The sequence below is a fragment of the Microcaecilia unicolor genome, chromosome 1 (assembly GCF_901765095.1).
Source record: "Microcaecilia unicolor chromosome 1, aMicUni1.1, whole genome shotgun sequence".
NCBI classification, from domain to species: Eukaryota; Metazoa; Chordata; class Amphibia; order Gymnophiona; family Siphonopidae; genus Microcaecilia; species Microcaecilia unicolor.
Window position 1 is genome coordinate 256,545,589 of NC_044031.1, and position 20,420 is coordinate 256,566,008.

Here is a 20,420-nt window from a genome sequence, read left to right on the forward strand (position 1 = left end):
GGCCTACCCCGACGACGAAAGAAAACTTACCGGGGCAAAAAAGCTGGAAGTACGGGGAGGATTTACACGAAACCCGGCGGGGGGTTTCCGGAGCACTTCCCGACTAGGACAAAGCTTTCCCGAAGGAAAAAAACACGTTCAAAACAAATTGGACGCGCGAGGTCGACTTTCCGGGGCTCGACACGGCGAAAACACGACCGTACCGAGTGCGGACAAAAGAAGACTGGCCGGCTCGAGCCGGTTTCGGGCGGGAAGACGGCCGCGCATGCGCGGTGCGCGCGGGCGCGCGAGGGCTAGCAAAGGACTTTGCTAGTGAAGTTTCCGATTGGAGGGGCTGCCGTGGACGTCACCCATCAGTGAGAACAAGCAGCCTGCTTGTCCTCGGAGAACACCTGCTACAGATGAGTAACTTCGCTTTCACCTAGGACAAGTAGGCCAATTGTATTCTCACGTCTGGAAATTCCTAGCTACCAGGCTCACCAAAAACAATGCTAGTATAATAGGGATTTGAAATGTCAAGGCCTCAACCTCAAAGTCAATTAGCCTGATAATATTTACATACTACTTCTGAAGGTACAGACTGGAACCGAAAAAAACTGGGATAAGGAATGGAATTGGATTCTAAACACCGAACAAGTTCTTTAAGATTGCCTGACCGAACCAGCTGTTGCATCAGGTATCCTGCTCAAGGCAGTAATGAGATGTGAATGTGGACAAAAGACCACATCACAGCTTCCCATATCTCCTCTATGGAGGCTGACCTCAAGTGGGCTACTGACATTGCCATGGCTCTGACATTATGAGCCTTGACATGACCCTCTAGAGTCAGCCCTGCCTAAGCATAAGTGAAGGAGATGCAATCTGCTATTCAATTAGAAGTCATGCGTTTGCCAATACTATCTGGTTTGGGTCAAAAGAAACAAAAAGCAGGGAGGACTGTCTATGGGCTTTGGACCACATAAGACCAACTCCAGATAGAAGGCCAAGGCTCGCTTGCAATCTAAAGGTATGCAGTACACTTTCACCAGGATGGGCATGTAGTTTTGGAAAAAATGTTGGCAGAACGACTAAGATGAAACTCCGACACTATCTTAGGAAGGAACTTATGGTGTGTGCGGAGAACTACTTGCTAAGACCTGAAGCTCACTGACTCTGTGAGCTGAAGTTACTGCCATCAGAAACAAACTTTCCAGGTCAAACGCTTCAGATGACAGGAATCAAGCGGCTCAAAAGGAGCTTTCATCAGCTGGGTGAGGACAAAATTGAAATCCCATGACTCAGTCGGAAGTTTGACAGGCGGTTCTGTGAATAGCAAACCTCTCATGAAGTCAGATGGAGGCTGCACAGAGAGGGGCTTCCTTCCTAAATGGAGATTAGCACTAACTGCACAGAGATGAACCCTTAGAATTGCTTTTCAAACCACACTTAGCGAGGTGCAGGAGATATTCAAGCAGTTATTATATAGAAGTGAGAGGATATAGTGGAATTAGAAAAGGTGCAGAGAAGGGCAACGAAAATGATAAAGGGGATGGGACGACTTCCCTATGAGGAAAGGCTAAAGCGGCTAGGGCTCTTCAGCTTGGAGAAAAGGCGGATGAGGGGAGATATGATAGAGGTCTATAAAATAATGAGTGGAGTGGAACGGGTAGATGTGAAGCCTCTGTTCACGCTTTCCAAAAATACTAGGACTAGAGGGCATGCGATAAACCTACAATGTAGTAAATTTAAAACGAATAGGAGAAATTTTTCTTCACTCAACGTATAATTAAACTCTGGAATTCGTTGACAGAGAATGTAGTAAAGGCCTTAGCGGAGTTTTAAAAAAGGTTTGGACGGCTTCCTAAAGGAAAAGTCCATAGACCGTTATTAAATGGACTTATGGAAAATCCACTATTTCTGGGATAAGCAGTATAAAATGTTTTGTACATTTTTGGGATCTTGCCGGGTATCTGTGACCTGGATTGGCCACTGTTGGAAACAGGATGCTGGGCTCGATGGACCTTTGGTCTTTCCCAGTATGGCAATACTTATGTACTTATGACCTAAGGACTTGCCCTCACACCAGATAGAAAACCTCTTACACTTAAATGAGTAACATCTCTTAGTGGAGTCTTTCCTGGAAGCTAGCAAGATGTGAGACACACCCTCCAACAAACCTAAGAATTCAAATTGCTTTGAGAGCCAGGGACTGGAGCTCAGGAACCAGAATGAATACCTTGTTCTGCTTAATGAGGGCCAGAAAACATTCCAATCTCAACGGATCTTCAGAGGACAACTCCAGAAGAGGAAACCAGATCTGCCTCAGACAATAAGGGGCGATTAGGATCATACTTTCCTGGTCTTGCTTGAATTTCAACAAAGAATTCTCTATGCGAGGTACTGGAGGATACACATATAGAAGACCTCCCCCCCCCCCCCCCCCAAATGGAATAGAAAGGCATCCAATGCATCTGCCGTGTAATCTGAGCCTGAAATAGAACTGTGGGGCCTTGATATTCAAAAGAGTGGCAAAAAGATCCACCATAGGGGTGCAACACTCTTGGAAGACCTTGTAGGCTATGCCCATGCTGAGAGACTACCTGTGAGGTTGCAAAACCCTCTCAGTCTGTCTGCCAGGCAGTTGTCTATTCCTGTTAGGTATGTGGCTTGGAGGACCATTCCATGAAGGAGGGCCCACTACTACATCCCCACTACCTCTTGACACAAGGAGTAGGATCCCATATCCCCCTGCTTGTTCACAAAGAACATTGAAACCTAGTTGTCCGTTTGAAGGAGAATAACTTGGTACTGTAGCCAATCTCTGAAAACCTTTACAGTAGGGGTCACATTTTATATTTCATAACATTCAGAGGGCCAAAACATATTTGTGCATATTCGTGCTCTCTTTCTCAGAATAACACACTCATGCACTCTCTGAGAACACCCAATCTCTCTCTCATGTTCCCACCCCCAAGCTTTCACCCAGTCTATCTCTGTCATGTACAACCAACCCCCCCCCCCCTCCCCAAGCCTCTGTCACCTGGCTGACTTCTGCTGCATTAACAACTCCAGCTTCCCCACTGCGACTCTGGCTCTCCAAGCTTGAAACGTGAGAAGATAGAAGATTGAGAGCTCTCGGTTTCAAATCTCACGACGCCAAAAACAGTACTGCATGGGTTGATGTTGACACCCTTTGAAGTGCAAGCACCGATGATCTCTCTAGAAGCATAGTAAGAGCCTCAAGACGAATCTGGAGCTGATCTGCAGTTGGCACAAGCACCCTCAATGCCTGAGCGGAGTTCAACTGTAGTACTGACCCTTTTTTTTTTTTTTTTTTTGGTGGGGGGGGGGGGGGGGGAAGCTAGATTTTTCGTATCGGGACTTACACTATAGAACTTGGAAGAGATATCGGTGCCTGAAATGGGATTCAAAGTTGATGAGTCAGAGAAACTGAATATAATAAACCTGGAAAATGTAATGGTGCAATCTGACAAACTGAAGAGCTGCAAATCACCTGGATCAGATGGTGTTCAACCCAGAGTACTGATAGAATTGAAAAATGAACTTGCAGAACTATTGTTAGTAATATGTAATTTATCTTTAAAATCAAGCATGGTAGCAGAAGATTGGAGTGTGGCCAACGTAACATCGATTTTTTAAAAGGGCTCTAGAGGTGATCTAGGAAATTTTAGACCTGTGAGCCTGACGTCAGTGCCAGGCGAGACTACTGTAAAGAACAAAATTACACAGCATATTCAAAAGCATAGATTAATGAGACAAAGCCAACATGGATTTAGTGAAGGAAAATCTCTCTCACTAATCTACTACATTTCTCTGAAAGGGTGAATAAACATATGAATAAAGATTAGCTGGACGATATTGTGTATCTGGATTTTCAAAAGGCATTTGACAAAATACCTCATGAAAGACTCCAGAAGAAATTGGAGAGTCATGGGATAAGAGGTAGTGTTCTATTGTGGATTAAAAACTGGTTAAAAGATAGAAAATAGATTATGGTTAAATGGTCAGTATTCTCAATGCAGAAGGGTAGATAGTGGGGTTCCCCAGGGGTCTGTGCTGGAACTGCTGCTTTTTAACATATTTATAAATGATCTAGAGATGGGATTAACTACTGAGGTAATTAAATTTGCCGACAACACATAGTAACATAGTAGACAACGGCAGAAAAAGACCTGCACGGTCCATCCAGTCTGCCCAACAAGATATACACAAAGTAGCTCAAATGAGTTTACCTGACCTTGACTTGTTTCTGCCATTTTCAACACATTATTCAAAGTTGTTAAATCACAAGAGGATTGTGAAAAATTACAAGAGGACATTACGAGACTAGGAGACTGGGCATCCAGGGAGAAATTATATCCTACCTGTTAATTTGCTTTCCTTCAATCCCTCCGGACTGCCCAACAGAACTGATGGGTTGTGCACGCCTTCCAGCGGGTGGAGACTGAGAACATTGATCTTGTCTATCACAAGATCTGCTTTTTCAGCACACTCATGTGCAGGCAGAGAGAATAAATAGCAGTTGTGAGTTTCTACAGGTTGTGAATAGCTGCAAGTGTATGCACCAGGAAACTGCATCAGTCCTGCAGGGCCCCGTACACCAGGAGATTGTGGCTATGCTGCAGAGCCCTATGACAGTTGTGAAAGTATGCATCCATCTTGTCTCCCATATAAAAGGGGAAATCACTGCAGATGTTTTACAGAGATAAGACGTTCATACAAAGGAGACAGAAAAAATGTGCTGGGTCAGAGTAAGAAAAGCAGGCAGCACATGTTAGAAGGGAAAATTAGGTTCTTATCTTGCTAATTTTCTTTCCTTTAGTCATAGCAGATGAATCCATTACGAGTGGGTTGTGTCCATCAACCAGCAGGGGGAGATAGAGAGCAATGAAAAACCATAGTGCCTCATTGCCAGCTAGCTCCATCTGCCTCTTCAGTATTTGAAGCTTCCAAAGCAGTGTCACACCGCAAAGCATAACAACATGAACTTTCCTAACAGCAAATGAACGCCCCAAAACTGGAGCTATAATTCAAAGGAGGGAATGAACTCATCCCTCCTGTAACTGAACAGAAATCCTGAAGACTGTTTTCCAACTTCTCCCAATGAGGGAACATATCTACAGAAAAAACTGAACATAAAAGTAACATAAATCACATAATGAACTACTGAGGGAGGACTCATGGATTCTATCTGCTATGACTAAAGGAAAGAAAATTACCAAGGTAAGAACCTAATTTTCCCTTGTCATCAAGCAGATGAATCCATTACGAGTGGGATGTATCAAAGATATCCCTAGATAGGGTGGGAACAAGCTACACCACACGCCAGCACTTGTGCTCCAAAATGCGCGTCTCTCCTGGCAGCCACATCCAGCCTGTAAGGCAAACAAGAGCTTAAAAGCCCAAGTAGCTGCACTACATATCTCTTGAAGAGAGAGTGCTCCAGTTTCAGCCCAAGAAGAGGAAATTGCTCTTGTGGAATGTGCCTTAAAGGCTTCAGGCAGAGGCTGGCCAGATAGCAGATATGCTGAAAAGATAGCTTCTTTGAGCCATCGGGCTATAGTGGCCTTAGACGCTGGAGACCCTCTGCGCGGACCTGACAAAAAGAACAAAAAGATGGTCAGAGGTCCTGAAGGCATTTGACATGCGCAGATATTGCAAGAGAGCCCTTCGCATATCCAGAAGGTGCAACTGCCCATAGGCTTCTGGAAACTCCTCTTTAGAAAAGGAGGGCAGGAAAATAGGCTGGTTTAGGTGAAACGCTGAAACCACCTTAGGCATGAAGGAAGGCACTGTACGTACCATTACTCCGGACTCTGAGAACTGCAGAAATGGGTCTCGACGGCCACCAACAAGACTGTCTTTAAAGTCACATCCTTCTCCGAAGCTCGCCTAAGCAGCTCGAAGGGCGAACACTGAAGGGCCTCTAAAATTAACCCCAGGTTCCAGGCTGGACACGGGACCCGCACAAGAGGACGGAGCCGAAGCACCCCTCTAAGAAACCGTGTCACATCCGGGAAAACAGCCAGAGAGAGGCCAGCGACCTTCCCTTGAAAACATGCCAAGGCTGCCACTTCAACATGCAGGGAATTATAGGCCAAGCCTTTTTGTAAACCATCCTGCAAAAAGTCAAGTATCGGCGAGACAGAAGCCTGCATGGGTATAATCGCTTTAGAAGCGCGCCAAGCCTCAAATTGGCGCCAAATCCTGGCATAAGCCACAGAAGTGAAACGCTTGCAGGCCTGTAGGAGAGTGGAAGTGACTTTACTGGAACATCACTTGCCTCTCAATTGCGCCCTCTCAATAGCCATGCCGTAAGACCAAAGCAGCAGGCGTCCTCCAAGGTCACCGGGCCCTGTGACAACAGGTTTGGTACCAGAGGTAACGGCAGGGGATCCTCTACCAGCATCCGCCGAAGGTCCGCATACCGCGGCCTCCTGGGACAATCCAGGGCAATGAGAACCACCTCTCCTTGGTGGAGCCGAATCCGCAGGAGTACTCGCCCAATCAAGGGCCACGGAGGGAACACATACAGGAAGCTCTGAGGCCAGGGTTCAGCCAAAGCATCCAACCCTCCTGAGCGAGGATCTCTCTTTCTGCTGTAGAAGCACGGGACTTTGGCATTTGTGTTTGACGCCATAAGATCCATTACAGGCTTTCCCAATTTGGCACATATCTGCAGGAATACTTTGTCTGCAAGTTCCCACTCCGCTGGGTCGATTTGATTCCTGCTCAGATAATCAGCTTGCACATTGCTCTGACCTGCAATATGAGCTGCTGACAGTAACTGCAGATGAAGCTCAGCCCAGTGGCAAATCTGCGCGGCCTGCGCTGCTAGTGCTATACACTGAGTGCCTCCTTGGCGATTTATGTAGGCCACTGCTGTTGTGTTGCCCGACAGAACTCTGACAGCCAATCCTTCCAGGGTCAATTGAAAGGCCAGAAGCGCCTGGAAAATCGCTTTCAACTCCAAGCGATTGATGGACCACTCCGACTCCTTGGGTGTCCAGAGACCCTGGGCATGCCTTCCCTGGCAATGTGCACCCCAGCCCTTCAGCCTGGCATCTGTTACCACCAGGCACCAATCGGGGAGCACTAGCGGCATTGCTCGCCGCAGCATGCTGTCTGAGAGACACCACTCCATACTGAGCCGGGCCTCAGGGAGCCACACGAGTCTGCATTGATAATTCTGAGATATAGGAGACCATCGCTGAAACAGGGAACATTGCCGAGGTCTCAGGTGCGCTCTCGCCAAAGGCACCACTTCCAAAGTAGCAGTCATCGACCCCAAGAGCTGGACTATGTCCCAAGTTTGCGGGCGAGGCATCCTCAGGAGCAGATGGACCTGGGTCTGAAGCTTGCACCGCCTCTCCTCGGGAAGGAAGACCATCCCTGAGACTGTGTCAAACCAGACCCACAAATATTCTAGAGATTGAGAGGGGGTCAGGTGACTTTTGGCTATATTGACGACCCAGCCCAGAGATTGCAGTACTGAGAACACTCTGGCTGTAACCTAATGACTCTCTTCTGCAGAGTCTGCTCTGATGAGCCAGTCGTCTAGGTACGGGTGAACCCGGATACCCTCTCGCCTGAGAAAAGCAGCTACTACCACCATTACCTTGGAAAAGGTTCGGGGTTCGGGGAGCTGTGGCGAGGCCAAAAGGCAAGGCCCGAAACTAGAAATGTTTTCCCATCACCACAAAACGCAGAAACCTTTGGTGCGGGGGCCAAATTGGTATGTGCAAGTAAGCTTCTTTCAGGTCTGGAGACGTGAGAAACTCTCCTGGCTGTACCGCTGCTATGACGGAGCGCAGGGTTTCCATGTGAAAATGCCGCACGTTCAGAGACTTGTTGACTTGTTTTAAGTCCAGGAAAGGCCAAAAAGACCCTCCTTTTCGCGGCACCATGAAGTAAATGGAGTAACGGCCAGAGCCGCATTCGGCAGGAGGCACGGGGGAAACCGCCCCAATGTGAAGCAAGTCTTGCAAAGTCTCCTCTACCGCCACCCGTTGGCGGCAGAACCGCATTGGGACTCCACAAACACGTCTCTTATCGGGGCATTGAATTCTATTCTGTAGCCTTCTCTGATCAGGTCCAAGACCCACTGATCTGAGGAAATCTTGGCCCACTTCTCGAGAAAGGGAGAAAGTCGTCCTCCTATCACAGGTAATCGAGGAGGGGGCTGGCGCACCATCATTGAGAGGGTCGCCCTTGAACTCCAGGTCTTGAGCCTGCTGCTGCGGAACATTTGTCCGAGCGAAAGGAGTTCCTATGCTGAAAACGGCCACGCGAAGTGAACCCAGCAGAACGCCCCGGGCGGTACCTTCTAGCTTCACGGAAGCGAGGTCTGTAAGAGGAGGGAAGCGCCTGACCCTTGGAAGAAAGCCGCGGCCTATTCTCGGGTAAGCGCTGGGGTTTGGCATCCCCCAGGCCTTTCACAATTTTCTCCAACTCCTCACCAAACAGGAGAAGGCCATGAAAGGGCAACTTCACCAACCTTTGCTTAGAGGCCATGTCAGCTGCCCAATGCCGTAGCCACACAAGACGGCGAGCCGCCATTGCTACAGCCATCTGTTTAGCCGAAGCTCTGACCAGATCATAATGGGCGTCAGCCAAAAAAAGACAAGGCCGACTCCATCCGCTGTGCCACCTCAGTAAGGGGCTCCGCTCCATCTCCGGGCTGTTCCACTGCCTGTTGTAACCAATCGAGGCAGGCTCGGGCAGCGTAGCAGCTGCATGCAGACGCCCGTAAGGATAGGCCTGAAATTTCAAAGGACTGTTGCATAGCTGCCTCCAGGCGACGGTCCTGCATGTCCTTCAGGGCAACTCCTCCTTCCACTGGGACGGTAGTTTTGTCACAGCCGTGACTAGGGCATCCACTTTAGGCACTGCTAGGCGCCAAATGCTCCTCTATAATTGCCCCATAGCCCTGGCGACTTTCAAAGTCCCCTCGGGGGCAGCCCATTGAGCCGTGATAAGCTCTTGGGTGGAGTCATGCAAAGGAAAGGCTCGAGCAGGCTTCTTAGTACTTGCCATCCTCGGATTACCGGAAGAGGTCTCAGTACTCCCAGGGTCTTCTATAGAGAGGACCTGCAAGGCATCAGTAATAAGCGCTGGCAGCTCATCGCAGTGGAAAATCCTCACCGCGGAAGGATCATCTGTATCCGGTAGCAATCCTGCACCTTCTTCTGGCTCTCCAGACCACAAACGCCTGCCAGACCCCTCAGGGTCCTCGCATCCCGACCGGGGGGGGGGGGGGGGGGGGGGGGAAGGGGGTGCGCCACTCTCTGAAGGGGAATCCACCCTTCTGCGCTTGTCTTGTGGCCATCTGTCAGGGGAAAACGCGCCTGACGGTAATCCAAGGCCAGACTGGAGGGGATACAGAAAGTAGGGACCCCTGCGGTACAGCTCTTTTTAACATGTATGCATTATGCAGCAATAAAACAAATTCAGGGGAAAATGGCTCACCCTGGCCGCCTGGTTCCAGTCCGGGGCAAACAGCTCTTTTATTAGTCTCTACACGAGGCGCCCCTCCAGGCTCAAACCCTCCGCCTCAGCGGGGGTCGCGCCATGCTGTTCCAAAATGGCTCCCCGCTGCCAGCTCCACGGAGCGGGAAGGAACATCACTTGCCATGCTCGGGCCGGCTCTACCCTCTGAAAAGCACGCCTTACAGAGCCCCGCTGCAGATTTGTACTTGCCACAAACAGCTAAATTCGCGCCAAAATCGTCCCAAACTCGGGCCCTCCCAGGAGGAGCTACAAAATGCGTTTACCTCACCAGACCGAGTCTCCGAGCTCCGGTCACACTGCACAATCAGAAGAAAACCTCTTTCCTGGGATCGCAGCGCCAAAGCACAATGCAACTTTTTTTTTTTTTTTTTTTTAAACACTGAGGAAAGTTTGAGGCAACAGCAAAAGAGGCAAATTTCCAACTCCGGGGGATCAGTAGCGTGGGAAAGGCAGGGAAAGGGCAAACCTATGTGCCTACATCCACAGCGTGGGCAAAGACAGGGACAGGGCTAACCTATTTGCCTTTAAAGTGGGCACAATCAGCCACAACACCCCTACTACAACTGGCAAAAGCACAGGAGCCACCCCAGGCAGATTTTCTGAAGGAGCTTGAACAAGCTGCTACCACTCTGCTGGGGAGATAGAGAATACTGAAGAGGCAGATGGAGCTAGCAGGCCATGAGGCACTATGGTTTTTCAGTGCTCACTACCTCCCCCCTGCTGGTTTATAGACACAACCCACTCGTAATGGATTCATCTGCTTGATGACAAGGAATCTATACACTTATATAAATGTGTCATATATTTTATTTCACTTTTAGTGGACAGAAACTTTACAAACTTCACAAACAGCAGCTTTGATTTTCCTTTCTTAAATATACTGAACCAAACACTTCTATAATACTGTAACATCTGATCAACATAAGAATCCCAAGCCATGATCACATATGTGTAATATTATCCCATAGTAAAACTACAAGTCATGTAACAAGATGGATATAGGGTACATAGAATAAGCATTTTATCGGGTACCTGAGCACCTTCAGTTTGTACAAAGGGTATTGATGTGCTTTAACTGAAATGTATTGTGTGTTTGGACTAGTACAGGCTTAATATAATGAATTTAAAAAAGCCAGTAAAATGACAATAAAAGCACCATCAAAAAGCAACAAATTCATGCTCAAAAGAGTCATAGAGAAAATTATATACTGCCTCTGTCATACAACCAAAGCAGTTTACATATTCTATAAAGGTAGCTTCTCTGTCCCTACTGGGCTCACAATCTAGGTTTTTGTAGTTGGGGTAATGGAAAGTTAAATGACTTGCCCAGGGTCACAAGGAGCCACAGTGGGAACTTGAACCCAGTTCTCCAAGTTCTCAGGCCACTGCACTAACCACTAGGCCAGAAACTAGTATTAGGACATACAACAGTTTTGCAAAGCATTATGTCGTGTTTTGGAATACATACTTTCCAGCTCTTCTTTTTCAAAGTTTGTGTTGATTGTTGAACTAGTTTTGCCCAGATCCACAAGTGCTTCTTCATCATTGCCCTAAAGAAAATAAAACACATAAGTTAATAAGGAAGTTAAGACCGACTTACACATGGAAACAGAATGCTTCCATCTCTATTTAATCTTTTCCCCTTTTATTTTAAAGCAAGGGTGGGCACCCTGAGGCATGCAAATGAATGGAAAGAATACACAGAAAATGTCATTAACCAGAGTTCTGACAATTTTAAATACTGTATTTTGCAAATATTTTCAGAATAGCCACTCTAGCCACACCATCATTTTTAGCTAAGGTTTTACATCACAACTGGTCTATGGAGCCTTGGGTATTTCCAGTTCTGACATTACATAATGTTGCAGCCCACCAGGGATAGTACTGAAACTCGTATGGTCTTCTATGTATAAAGGTTGCCCACTTCTGTTTTAGAATGAGTCAATGTCCTTTAGCTTCAGGGCTATGGAGTCAGAATCACTCAAAATGTACCAACTCCAGCTTCAAAAGAAAACATCACAATATATAGTAAAATTTACCACTTTATATTTACATATATATATATATTTGTCCTGATCTAAACTTCTGGTAAATATAAGTTACTAGTAAAAGAGGCCCGTTTCAGAGCAAATCAAACGGGTGCTAGCAAGGTTTTCGTCGCCAACACCCCCCCCCCCCCCACTCCCTCCCTGGCCAACCCCTTCGTTGTTCTGCCATTGCTCCGCCATCGAGGGCAGGGCCCGGAGCAATTTTGGTGGCTTCACCACCACGAACCTTCGAACCTTTTTGAAGGAAGTCAGGGCTTGGGTTCACTGACGTCAGTGTCCTCAGAACGTTGAGGGTGAGTTTTATTATAGTAGATATTTACCAGTACTTTAGATCCAGAACAATGTACACCCTGATATCAGTAGGAGTCAGAGTCGGACAGTAGAAAAAATAAATAAGTGCAAATAAAAAGTATTTTGCCAAAAACAATAAAACAGCAGCTGCAGAAAATAAGAACATGAATCAAACTCGTACTTGAAAATTTTCACACAGTTCTACCACTTTCAGCGGCTCTCCTTTACAAGTACATGGAGTAATTTTAGTTTAAAAGAATTGTGCATATAAAAGGGCTTTTATGAACGTATTCCATGGGGCACTGCATAACAGTATATTCTGACAAAAGCATACACTTTTAGACAACATGTATATAAGTGTGTTCTGGTGTATAGTTTGGGCAAACATAGGCAGAGTCACAAAGCACTGTCATAGTATGCACAAAAATAAACCATTTGAAGACACTGCTCTCCAGACACATACATTCCTTAGATTACACATGCATACATTTACTCCAGCTCCCAAAATTGTGTAAATGTCATCACATACAATCTAGCCACAATTTCTGTTGTTTACCTCTAGTAATTTATAGGATTATGCATGTGGTAATTGCTGATCATTTATTTGATTTTGGTTAAGCAATTATATTGTTTGGTTTTACTTGTTAATGGGAAAATTAGGTTCTTACCATGATAATTTTCTTTCCTTTAGTCATAGCAGATGAAGCCATTACATATGGGTTGTGTCCATCAACCAGCAGGGCGAGATAGAGAGCACTCAACTTTTCACAGTGCCTCATGGCCAGCTAGCTCCACTGCCTCTTCAGTATTTGAAGCTTCCAAAGCAGTATGGCAAACCGCAATGGGAATAACATGAACTTTCCTCACAGCTAACGATGGCCCCTTAACAAGGGCATAAACTCAAAAAAGGAGGGAATGAACTCATCCTCCTGGAGGGAATAAACTCGTCCTCCACTTTGTATAAACGGAGGGAATACTTGCATCCTCCTGGAGGGAATAAACTCATCCTCCCAAAACATGAACTGGAGGGAATGAACTCATCCTCCTATAACTGTAACAAGAATCCTGAAGACTGTTTTCCGACTCCCCAAGGAAGGAATATAACTTTAGGAAACAAGAACAGCACATAAAATCAGAATCACTGCAATACAGACAATCATACAGGGAGGGCTCATGGCTTCATCTGCTATGACTAAAGGAAAGAAAATTATCATGGTAAGAACCTAATTTTCCCTTCCTTGTCATCAAACAGATGAAGCCATTACTATGGGATGTAACAAAGCAATCCCTAAATAGGGTGGGAACAAGCCACACCATGCGCTAGCACCTGTGCTCCAAAACGCGCATCCCTCCTGGCAGCCACATCCAGCCTGTAATGTTGGGCGAAAGAGAGCTTAGAAGCCCATGTTGCAGCACTGCAAATCTCATGAAGAGATAGTGCTCGTTTCCACCCAGGAAGAGGAAATCGCTCTTGTGGAATGTGCCTTAAAGGTTTCAGGCGGAGCCCGGCCAGACAGCAGATATGCTGAAAAGATAGCTTCTTTGACCCAACGGGCAATAGTGGCTCTAGACGCTGAAGACCCTCTGCGAGGACCTGCAAACAGCACAAAAAGATGATCAGAGGTCCTGAAAGAATTTGTAATTCGCAGATACTGCAACAGAGTCCTGCACACATCCAAAAGGTGCAACTGCCCAAATGAATCTGGAAACTCCTCCTCAACAAAGGAGGGAAGAAAAACAGGTTGGTTTAGGTGAAACGCTGAAACCACCTTAGGCATGAAGGAAGGCACGGTCCGAACCGTGACCCCTGACTCTGAGAATTGCAGAAAAGGGTCTCTACAGGACAGCGCCTGGAGCTCTGACACCCGTCTCGCTGAGGTAATGGCCACTAAAAAGACGGCCTTCAGTGTCAAATCTTTCTCTGAAGCGGTTCAAAGGGAGCCCCCTGAAGGGCCTTCAATACTAACCCCCAGGTTCCAAGCTGGACAAGGTGCCCGCACGGGAGAACGAAGCCGAAGCACCCCTCTAAGAAACCGTGCCACATCTGGATGAGCAGCTAAGGACACGCCTTCAACCTTGCTATGCAGGGAGGCCAATGCTGCCACTTGCACCCGCAGGGAATTATAGGCCAAGCCTTTGTGTACACCATCCTGCAAAAAGTCCATAATCGGCGAGACAGGAGCCCGCAACGGAGAAAGCTCTCTTGAAACACACCAGACTTCAAACTGGCGCCAAATCCTGGCATAAGCCAGGGAAGTGGAGCGCTTACGGGCCTGCAGGAGAGTGGAAATTACCTTGAGTAGCCTTAATCTCTCAATTGCGCCCTCTCAATCGCCATGCCATAAGATCAAAGCAGCAGGCGTCCTCCATGGCCACCGGACCCTGTGACACCAGGTGCGGAACCAGAGGTAATGGAAAGGGCGCCTCCAACAGCATCTGTCGGAGGTCCGCATACCAAGGCCTCCTGGGCCAATCCGGTGCGATGAGGACCACTTCTCCTGGATGCAGCCGAATCCGCAGGAGCACTCGCCCTATCAAGGGCCACGGAGGGAAGACATACAGCAAGCCCAGGGGCCAGGGTTGAGCCAAGACATCCAACCCAGCAGCGCGAGGATCCCTCCCGTCTGCTGAAGCACGGGACTTTGGCATTGGTCGCCATAAGATCCATCACTGGTTTGCCCCATTTGGCACATATCTGTAAGAATACATCGTCTGCTAGTTCCCACTCCGCTGGATCGATCTGATGCCTCCTTAGATAGTCGGCTTGCACGCTGCTCTGACCTGCAATGTGAGCTGCTGACAGGGACTGTAGATGCAGCTCAGCCCAGTGGCAAATTTGTTCGGCCTGCGCGGCTAGAGCTCTGCACGGAGTGCTGCCTTGTCGATTTATGTAGGCCACACTGCTGTCGTGTTGTCCGACATCACTCGGACAGCCAATCCTTCCAGGGTCAATTGAAAGGCCAGAAGAGCCAGAAACACCGCTTTCAACTCCAGGCGGTTGATAGACCACTCCGACTCATCGGGCGGCCACAGACCCTGGGCAATGTGCGCCCCAGCCCTTCAGGCTGGCATCTGTCACCACTAGGCACCAATCGGGGAGTGCCAGTGGCATTCCCCGCCGCAACATGCTGTCCGAGAGCCACCACTCCATTCTGAGGCGGGCCGCAGGGAGCCAAGAAAGTCTGCACTGATAATCCTGAGATACTGGAGACCATCGTTGAAGTAGAGAATACTGTAGAGGTCTCAGATGCGCTCTCGCCCATGGCACCACTTCCAAGGTGGCCGTCATCTATCCCAACAGCTGGACAATGTCCCAAGCTCGCGGGCGGGCATCCTCAGGAGCAGACGGACCTGATTCTGAAGCTTGCACCGCCTTTGCTCGGGAAGAAACACACAGCCCGAGGCTGTGTCGAACCAGGCCCCCAAATATTCTAGAGATTGCGAGGGGGTCAGGTAACTTTTGGCTATATTGACAACCCAGCCCAGAGATTGAAGGACTGAAACCACTCTGGCTGTAGCTAGATGACTTCTCTTTTTCTGAGTCTGCTCTGATGAGCCAGTCGTCTAGGTACGGGTGAACCCGGATACCCTCTCGCCTGAGAAAGGCAGCTACTACCACCATTACCTTGGAGAAGGTTCGGGGAGCTGTGGCGAGGCCAAAAGGCAAGGCCCGAAACTGGAAATGTTTTCCCAACACCGCAAACCGCAGAAACTTCTGGTGCGGGGGCCAAATTGGTATTCTTTCAGGTCCAGAGACGTGAGAAACTCTCCTGGCTGAACCGCCGCAATGACGGAGCGCAGGGTTTCCATGTGAAAATGCCACACTCTTAAGGACTTGTTTAGCTCTTTTAAGTCCAGGATCGGGCGAAAAGACCTGCCTTTTCGTGGCACCACAAAGTAAATGGAGTAGCAGCCTAAACCTTGTTCGGCGGGAGACACCGGGGTCACAGCCCCTATCTGGCAGAGACTGTGCAAAGTCTCCTCTACCGCCGCCCGTTTGGCAGTAGAACCGCATCGGGCTCCACAAACACGTCTCTCACCGGGGCATGGAATTCTATTCGGTATCCGTCTCTGATCAGGTCCAAGACCCACTGATCTGCGGAGATTTTGGCCCACTCCTCGAAAAAGAGGGAAAGTCTTCCTCTGATGACACGAAACGAGGAGGGGGATGGCGCACCATCATTGAGAGGGTCGCCCCTGAACTCCAGGCCTTGAACCGGCAGCTGCGGAACGTTTGTCCGAGCGAAAGGAGGTTCTCTGCTGAAAGCAGGCACGCGAAGTGAACCCAGCAGCATGCCCCGGGCGGTACCTTCTAGCTTCACGGAAGCGAGGTCTGTAAGAGGAGCGGACCGCCTGACCCTTAGAGGAAGGCTTTGGCCTATCTTCGGGCAAGCGCTGAGGTTTGGAATCCCCCAGGCCTTTAACAATGTTTTCCAGCTCCTCACCAAACAGGAGAAAGCCTTGAAAGGGCAACTTCACCAACCTTTGCTTAGAGGCCATGTCTGCTGCCCAATGTCGTAGTCAAAGAGTGCGGCGAGCCACCACTGCTACAGCCATTTGTTTAGCCGAAACTCTGACCATATCATAAAGGGCGTCAGCCAAAAAGGACAAGGCCGACTCCATCCGCGGAGACACTACAGATAAGGTCTCCGCTCCATCACCGGGCTGTTCCACTGCCTGCTGTAACCAAGCCAGGCAGGCTCTAGCAGCATAACAACTGCATGCAGACACCCGAACAGTGAGACCTGCCAAATCAAAGGACCGCTTCAGAGCTGAATCAAGCCTGCGGTCTTGAATATCCTTCAGGGCAACACCTCCTTCAACAGAGAGGGTAGTTCTCTGTCACAGCCGTGACCAGGGCATCCACTTTAGGCATTGCAAAGCGAGCCAAATGTTCCTCACTCAGAGGGTATAATTGCCCCATAGCCCTGGCAACTTTCAAAGGTCCCTCGGGGTCAGCCCATTGAGCCAAAATAAACTCTTGGATGGAGTCATGCAAAGGAAAGGCTTGAGCAGGCTTTCTGGTACTAGCCATCCTTGGATTAACAGAGGAGGCTGTGCCACTCCCAGGATCTTCAATCGAGAGGGCTTGTAAGGCATCTGAAATAAGCGCTGGCAGCTCCTCACGGTGGAAAATCCTCACCGCAGATGGATCATCAAGCTCCTGTGGCAATTCTGTACCAGACTTTGGCTCCTCAGCCCAAGAAGTTCTGCCAGACCCCTCAGAATCCTCATAGCCCGACCACGGGGGGGAAAAGGGGGGTGCGCCACACTCAGAAGGGGAATTAGCCCTTCTGCGTTTATCAGGAGGATAAGAAACAGGCAAAGCCAACTCCAAAAGGCCAGGATCCACCGGGGGGGCAGGAAGAGGGTCCGAAGATCCCTGTGGAAGAGCTCTTTTAAGCATGTACGCCCTATGAAGCATTAAAACAAAATCAGGGGAGAAAACCACTCCCTGACCGCCCGGATCCTGCCCAGGGCTATCAGCTCTATTATTAGCCTCAGTCAGAGGACCCCCCCCCCCCCCCCGGATTCAGGGCTCTCCGTCGCAACGGAGGCCGCGCCATGTGGAAAATCCAAAATGGCGTCCGCTGTCAGCTCAGAGCCCAAAAGATCGCCGCTCGCCATGCTCAGGTCGGCTCTACCGTCTGTACAGCACGAATTACAGAGCCCCGCTGCTGATTTGCGCTTGCCACATTTAGAACAGCGCTTTACAGTCTCCGCAGCCATCATCGAAAACGGCGGTAAAATTCAAAAATGGCGATTCGCGCCAAAAACGACCCGATCACGGGCCCACCCCGGAGTCAGAAAACATTCTTACCTCACTAGACCTAGTATCACAGCTCCGGTCCTGCAGAAGAATCTCAAGAAAAAAAAACTCTTTTCCAAGATCGCTGCGCTAAAGCGCGCCGCAACTTTAATTTTTTTATTTTTTTTTTTTTTTTTTTTTTTTTAACGCTGTGAGGAAAGCAGAGGCAAAAGAGGTATATAAAAACACCCCAGAGGCTCAGGTAAGTGGAAAAGGCAGGAAAGGCGAACCAATGTGCCTGCATCCACTGAGTGGGAAAGGACAGGGAAAAGCAAGCTAATATGTCCACATCCACGGGGGCATGGGTAAGGCAGGGAAAGGGCTGACCTATGTGCCTTCAAAGTGAAGCTGCTATAGCCTCTAACACCCCGGCTAACAACTGGCAAGCTAGGAGCCACCCCCAGGCACATTTTTGATGGAGCTCGAAGAAGCTGCAGCCACCCTGCTTGGGGAGAAAGAGAATACTGAAGAGGCAGTGGAGCTAGCTGGCCATGAGGCACTGTGAAAAGTTGAGTGCTCTCTATCTCCCCCTGCTGGTTGATGGACACAACCCATACGTAATGGCTTCATCTGCTTGATGACAAGGAAAAAGGGAATTGTGAGACTAAAAGATACAGCGAAACGCTATGTAGATAATGATGAAGAAAAAAAACAATTTGCTAAATAGATACTTTTGTTCTGTATTCACTGAAGAAAATCCTGGAGAAGGACCACAAGGGACTGGCAAAAGTACACCTGAAAATGGAGTGGATAAAGCACCGTTCACGGAAGAGAGAGTGTGTATCAACAACTTGGAAAGCTAAAGGTGGACAAAGCCATGGGACAGGACGGGATCCACCCCAGAATATTGAGGGAGCTCAGAGAGGTTCTAGCGGGTCCTCTTAAAGATTTGTTTAATAAATCCTTGGAGACGGGAGAGGTTCCGAGGGATTGGAGAACGGCGGATGTGGTCTCTCTTCACAAAAGTGGTGATAGGGAAGATGCTGGAAACTACAGGCCGGTAAGCCTCACTTTGGTTACTGGAAAAGTAATGGAAGCGATGCTGAAGGAAAGGATAGTGAATTTCTTGGAAGCAAATAAGTTGCAAGATCTGAGACAACATGGTTTTACCAGAGGGAAATCGTGCCAAACGAATCTCATTGAATTCTTTGATTGGATAACTGGAGAATTGAATCATCGACATGCTATAGACGTAATCTACTTAGATTTTAGCAAAGCTTTTGACACGATTCCCCACAGGAGGCTCTTAAATAAACTCGATGGGCTGAAGATAGGTCCCAACTCCAGGCTCTGCTCATTCTGCCTCGCCTCACCCTATGCTTGGAGCAACCTTCCTGAGCCCTTATGCCAAGCCCCCTCCCTGCCCATCTTCAAGTCTTTGCTTAAAGCCCACCTCTTCAATGCTGCGTTCGGCACCTAACTCTTACCATTCAGGAAATCCAGACTGCCCCTATCGGACTGACTGTTCACTTGTCTTTTAGATTGTAAGCTCTTTGAGCAGGGACTGTCCCTCTATGTTAAATTGTACAGCGCTGCATAACCCTAGTAGTGCTTTAGAAATGTTAAATAGTAGTAGTAGAAGTGGTGAACTGGATTAGGAACTGGTTGACGGACAGACGACAGAGGGTGGTGGTAATTGGAGTTCGCTCGGAGGAGGGAAAGGTGAGTAGTGGAGTGCCTCAGGGATCGGTGCTGGGGCAGATTCTGTTCAATATATTTCTGAGTGACATTGCCGAAGGGTTAGAAGGTAAAGTTTGCCTTTTTGCGGATCATACTAAGATTTGCAACAGAGTGGACACCCGGGAGGGAGTGGAAAGCATGAAAAAGGATCTGAAGAAACTAGAAGAATGGTCTAAGGTTTGGCAATTAAAACTCAATGCGAAGAAATGCAAAGTGATGCACTTAGGGAGTAGAAACCCATGAGAGACTTATGTGTTAGGCGGTGAGAGTCTGATAGGTACTGAGGGGGAGAGGGATCTTGGGGTGATAGTATCAGAGGATCTGAAGGCAACGAAACAGTATGATAAGGCGGTGGCCTTAGCGAGAAGGTTGCTAGGCTGTATAGAGAGAGGTGTGATCAGCAGAAGAAAGGAAGTGTTGATGCCCCTGTACAAGTCATTGGTGAGGCCCCACTTGGAGTATTGTGTTCAGTTTTGGAGGCCGTACCTTGCAAAGGATGTTAAAAAAATAGAAGCGGTGCAAAGAAAAGCTACGAGAATGGTATGGCATTTGCGTTCCAAGACATATGAAGAGAGACTTGCTGACCTGAACATGTTTACCCTGGAGGAAAGGAGGAACAGGGGTGATATGATATAGACGTTCATATATTTGAAAGGTATTAATCCGCAAACAAATCTTTTCCGATGGGTAGGCGGTAGAACGAGAGGACATGAAATGAGATTGAAGGGGGGCAGAATCAGGAAAGATGTCAGGAAGTATTTTTTCACAGAGAGGGTGGTGGACGCTTGGAATGCCCTCCTGCGGGTGGTGGTGGAGATGAAAACGGTAACGGAATTCAAACATGCGTGGGATATGCATAAAGGAATCCTGTGCAGAAGGAATGGATCCTCAGAAGCTTAGCCGAAATTGGGTGGCGGAGCAGGTGGGGGAAGAGGGGTTGGTGGTTGGGAAGCGAGGATAGTGGAGGGCAGACTAATACGGTCTGTACCAGAGCCGGTGATGGGAGGCGGGACTGGTGGTTGGGAGGCAGGGAATCCTGCTAGGCAGACTTATACGGTCTGTGCCCTGAAAAAGACAGGTAC

At 48.4% G+C, this 20,420-nt stretch overlaps 1 protein-coding gene across 1 annotated transcript in view; it reads right to left on the reverse strand.

Annotated features, from left to right (window-relative positions):
* SLC4A7 (solute carrier family 4 member 7) overlaps nucleotides 1–20,420 on the reverse strand; it is a 413,178-nt gene that overhangs the window by 326,146 nt on the left and 66,612 nt on the right. Inside the window, 1 exon segment of the mRNA XM_030205798.1 lies at nucleotides 10,979–11,060. Within this exon segment, the coding sequence (XP_030061658.1) occupies nucleotides 10,979–11,060 (82 nt within the window).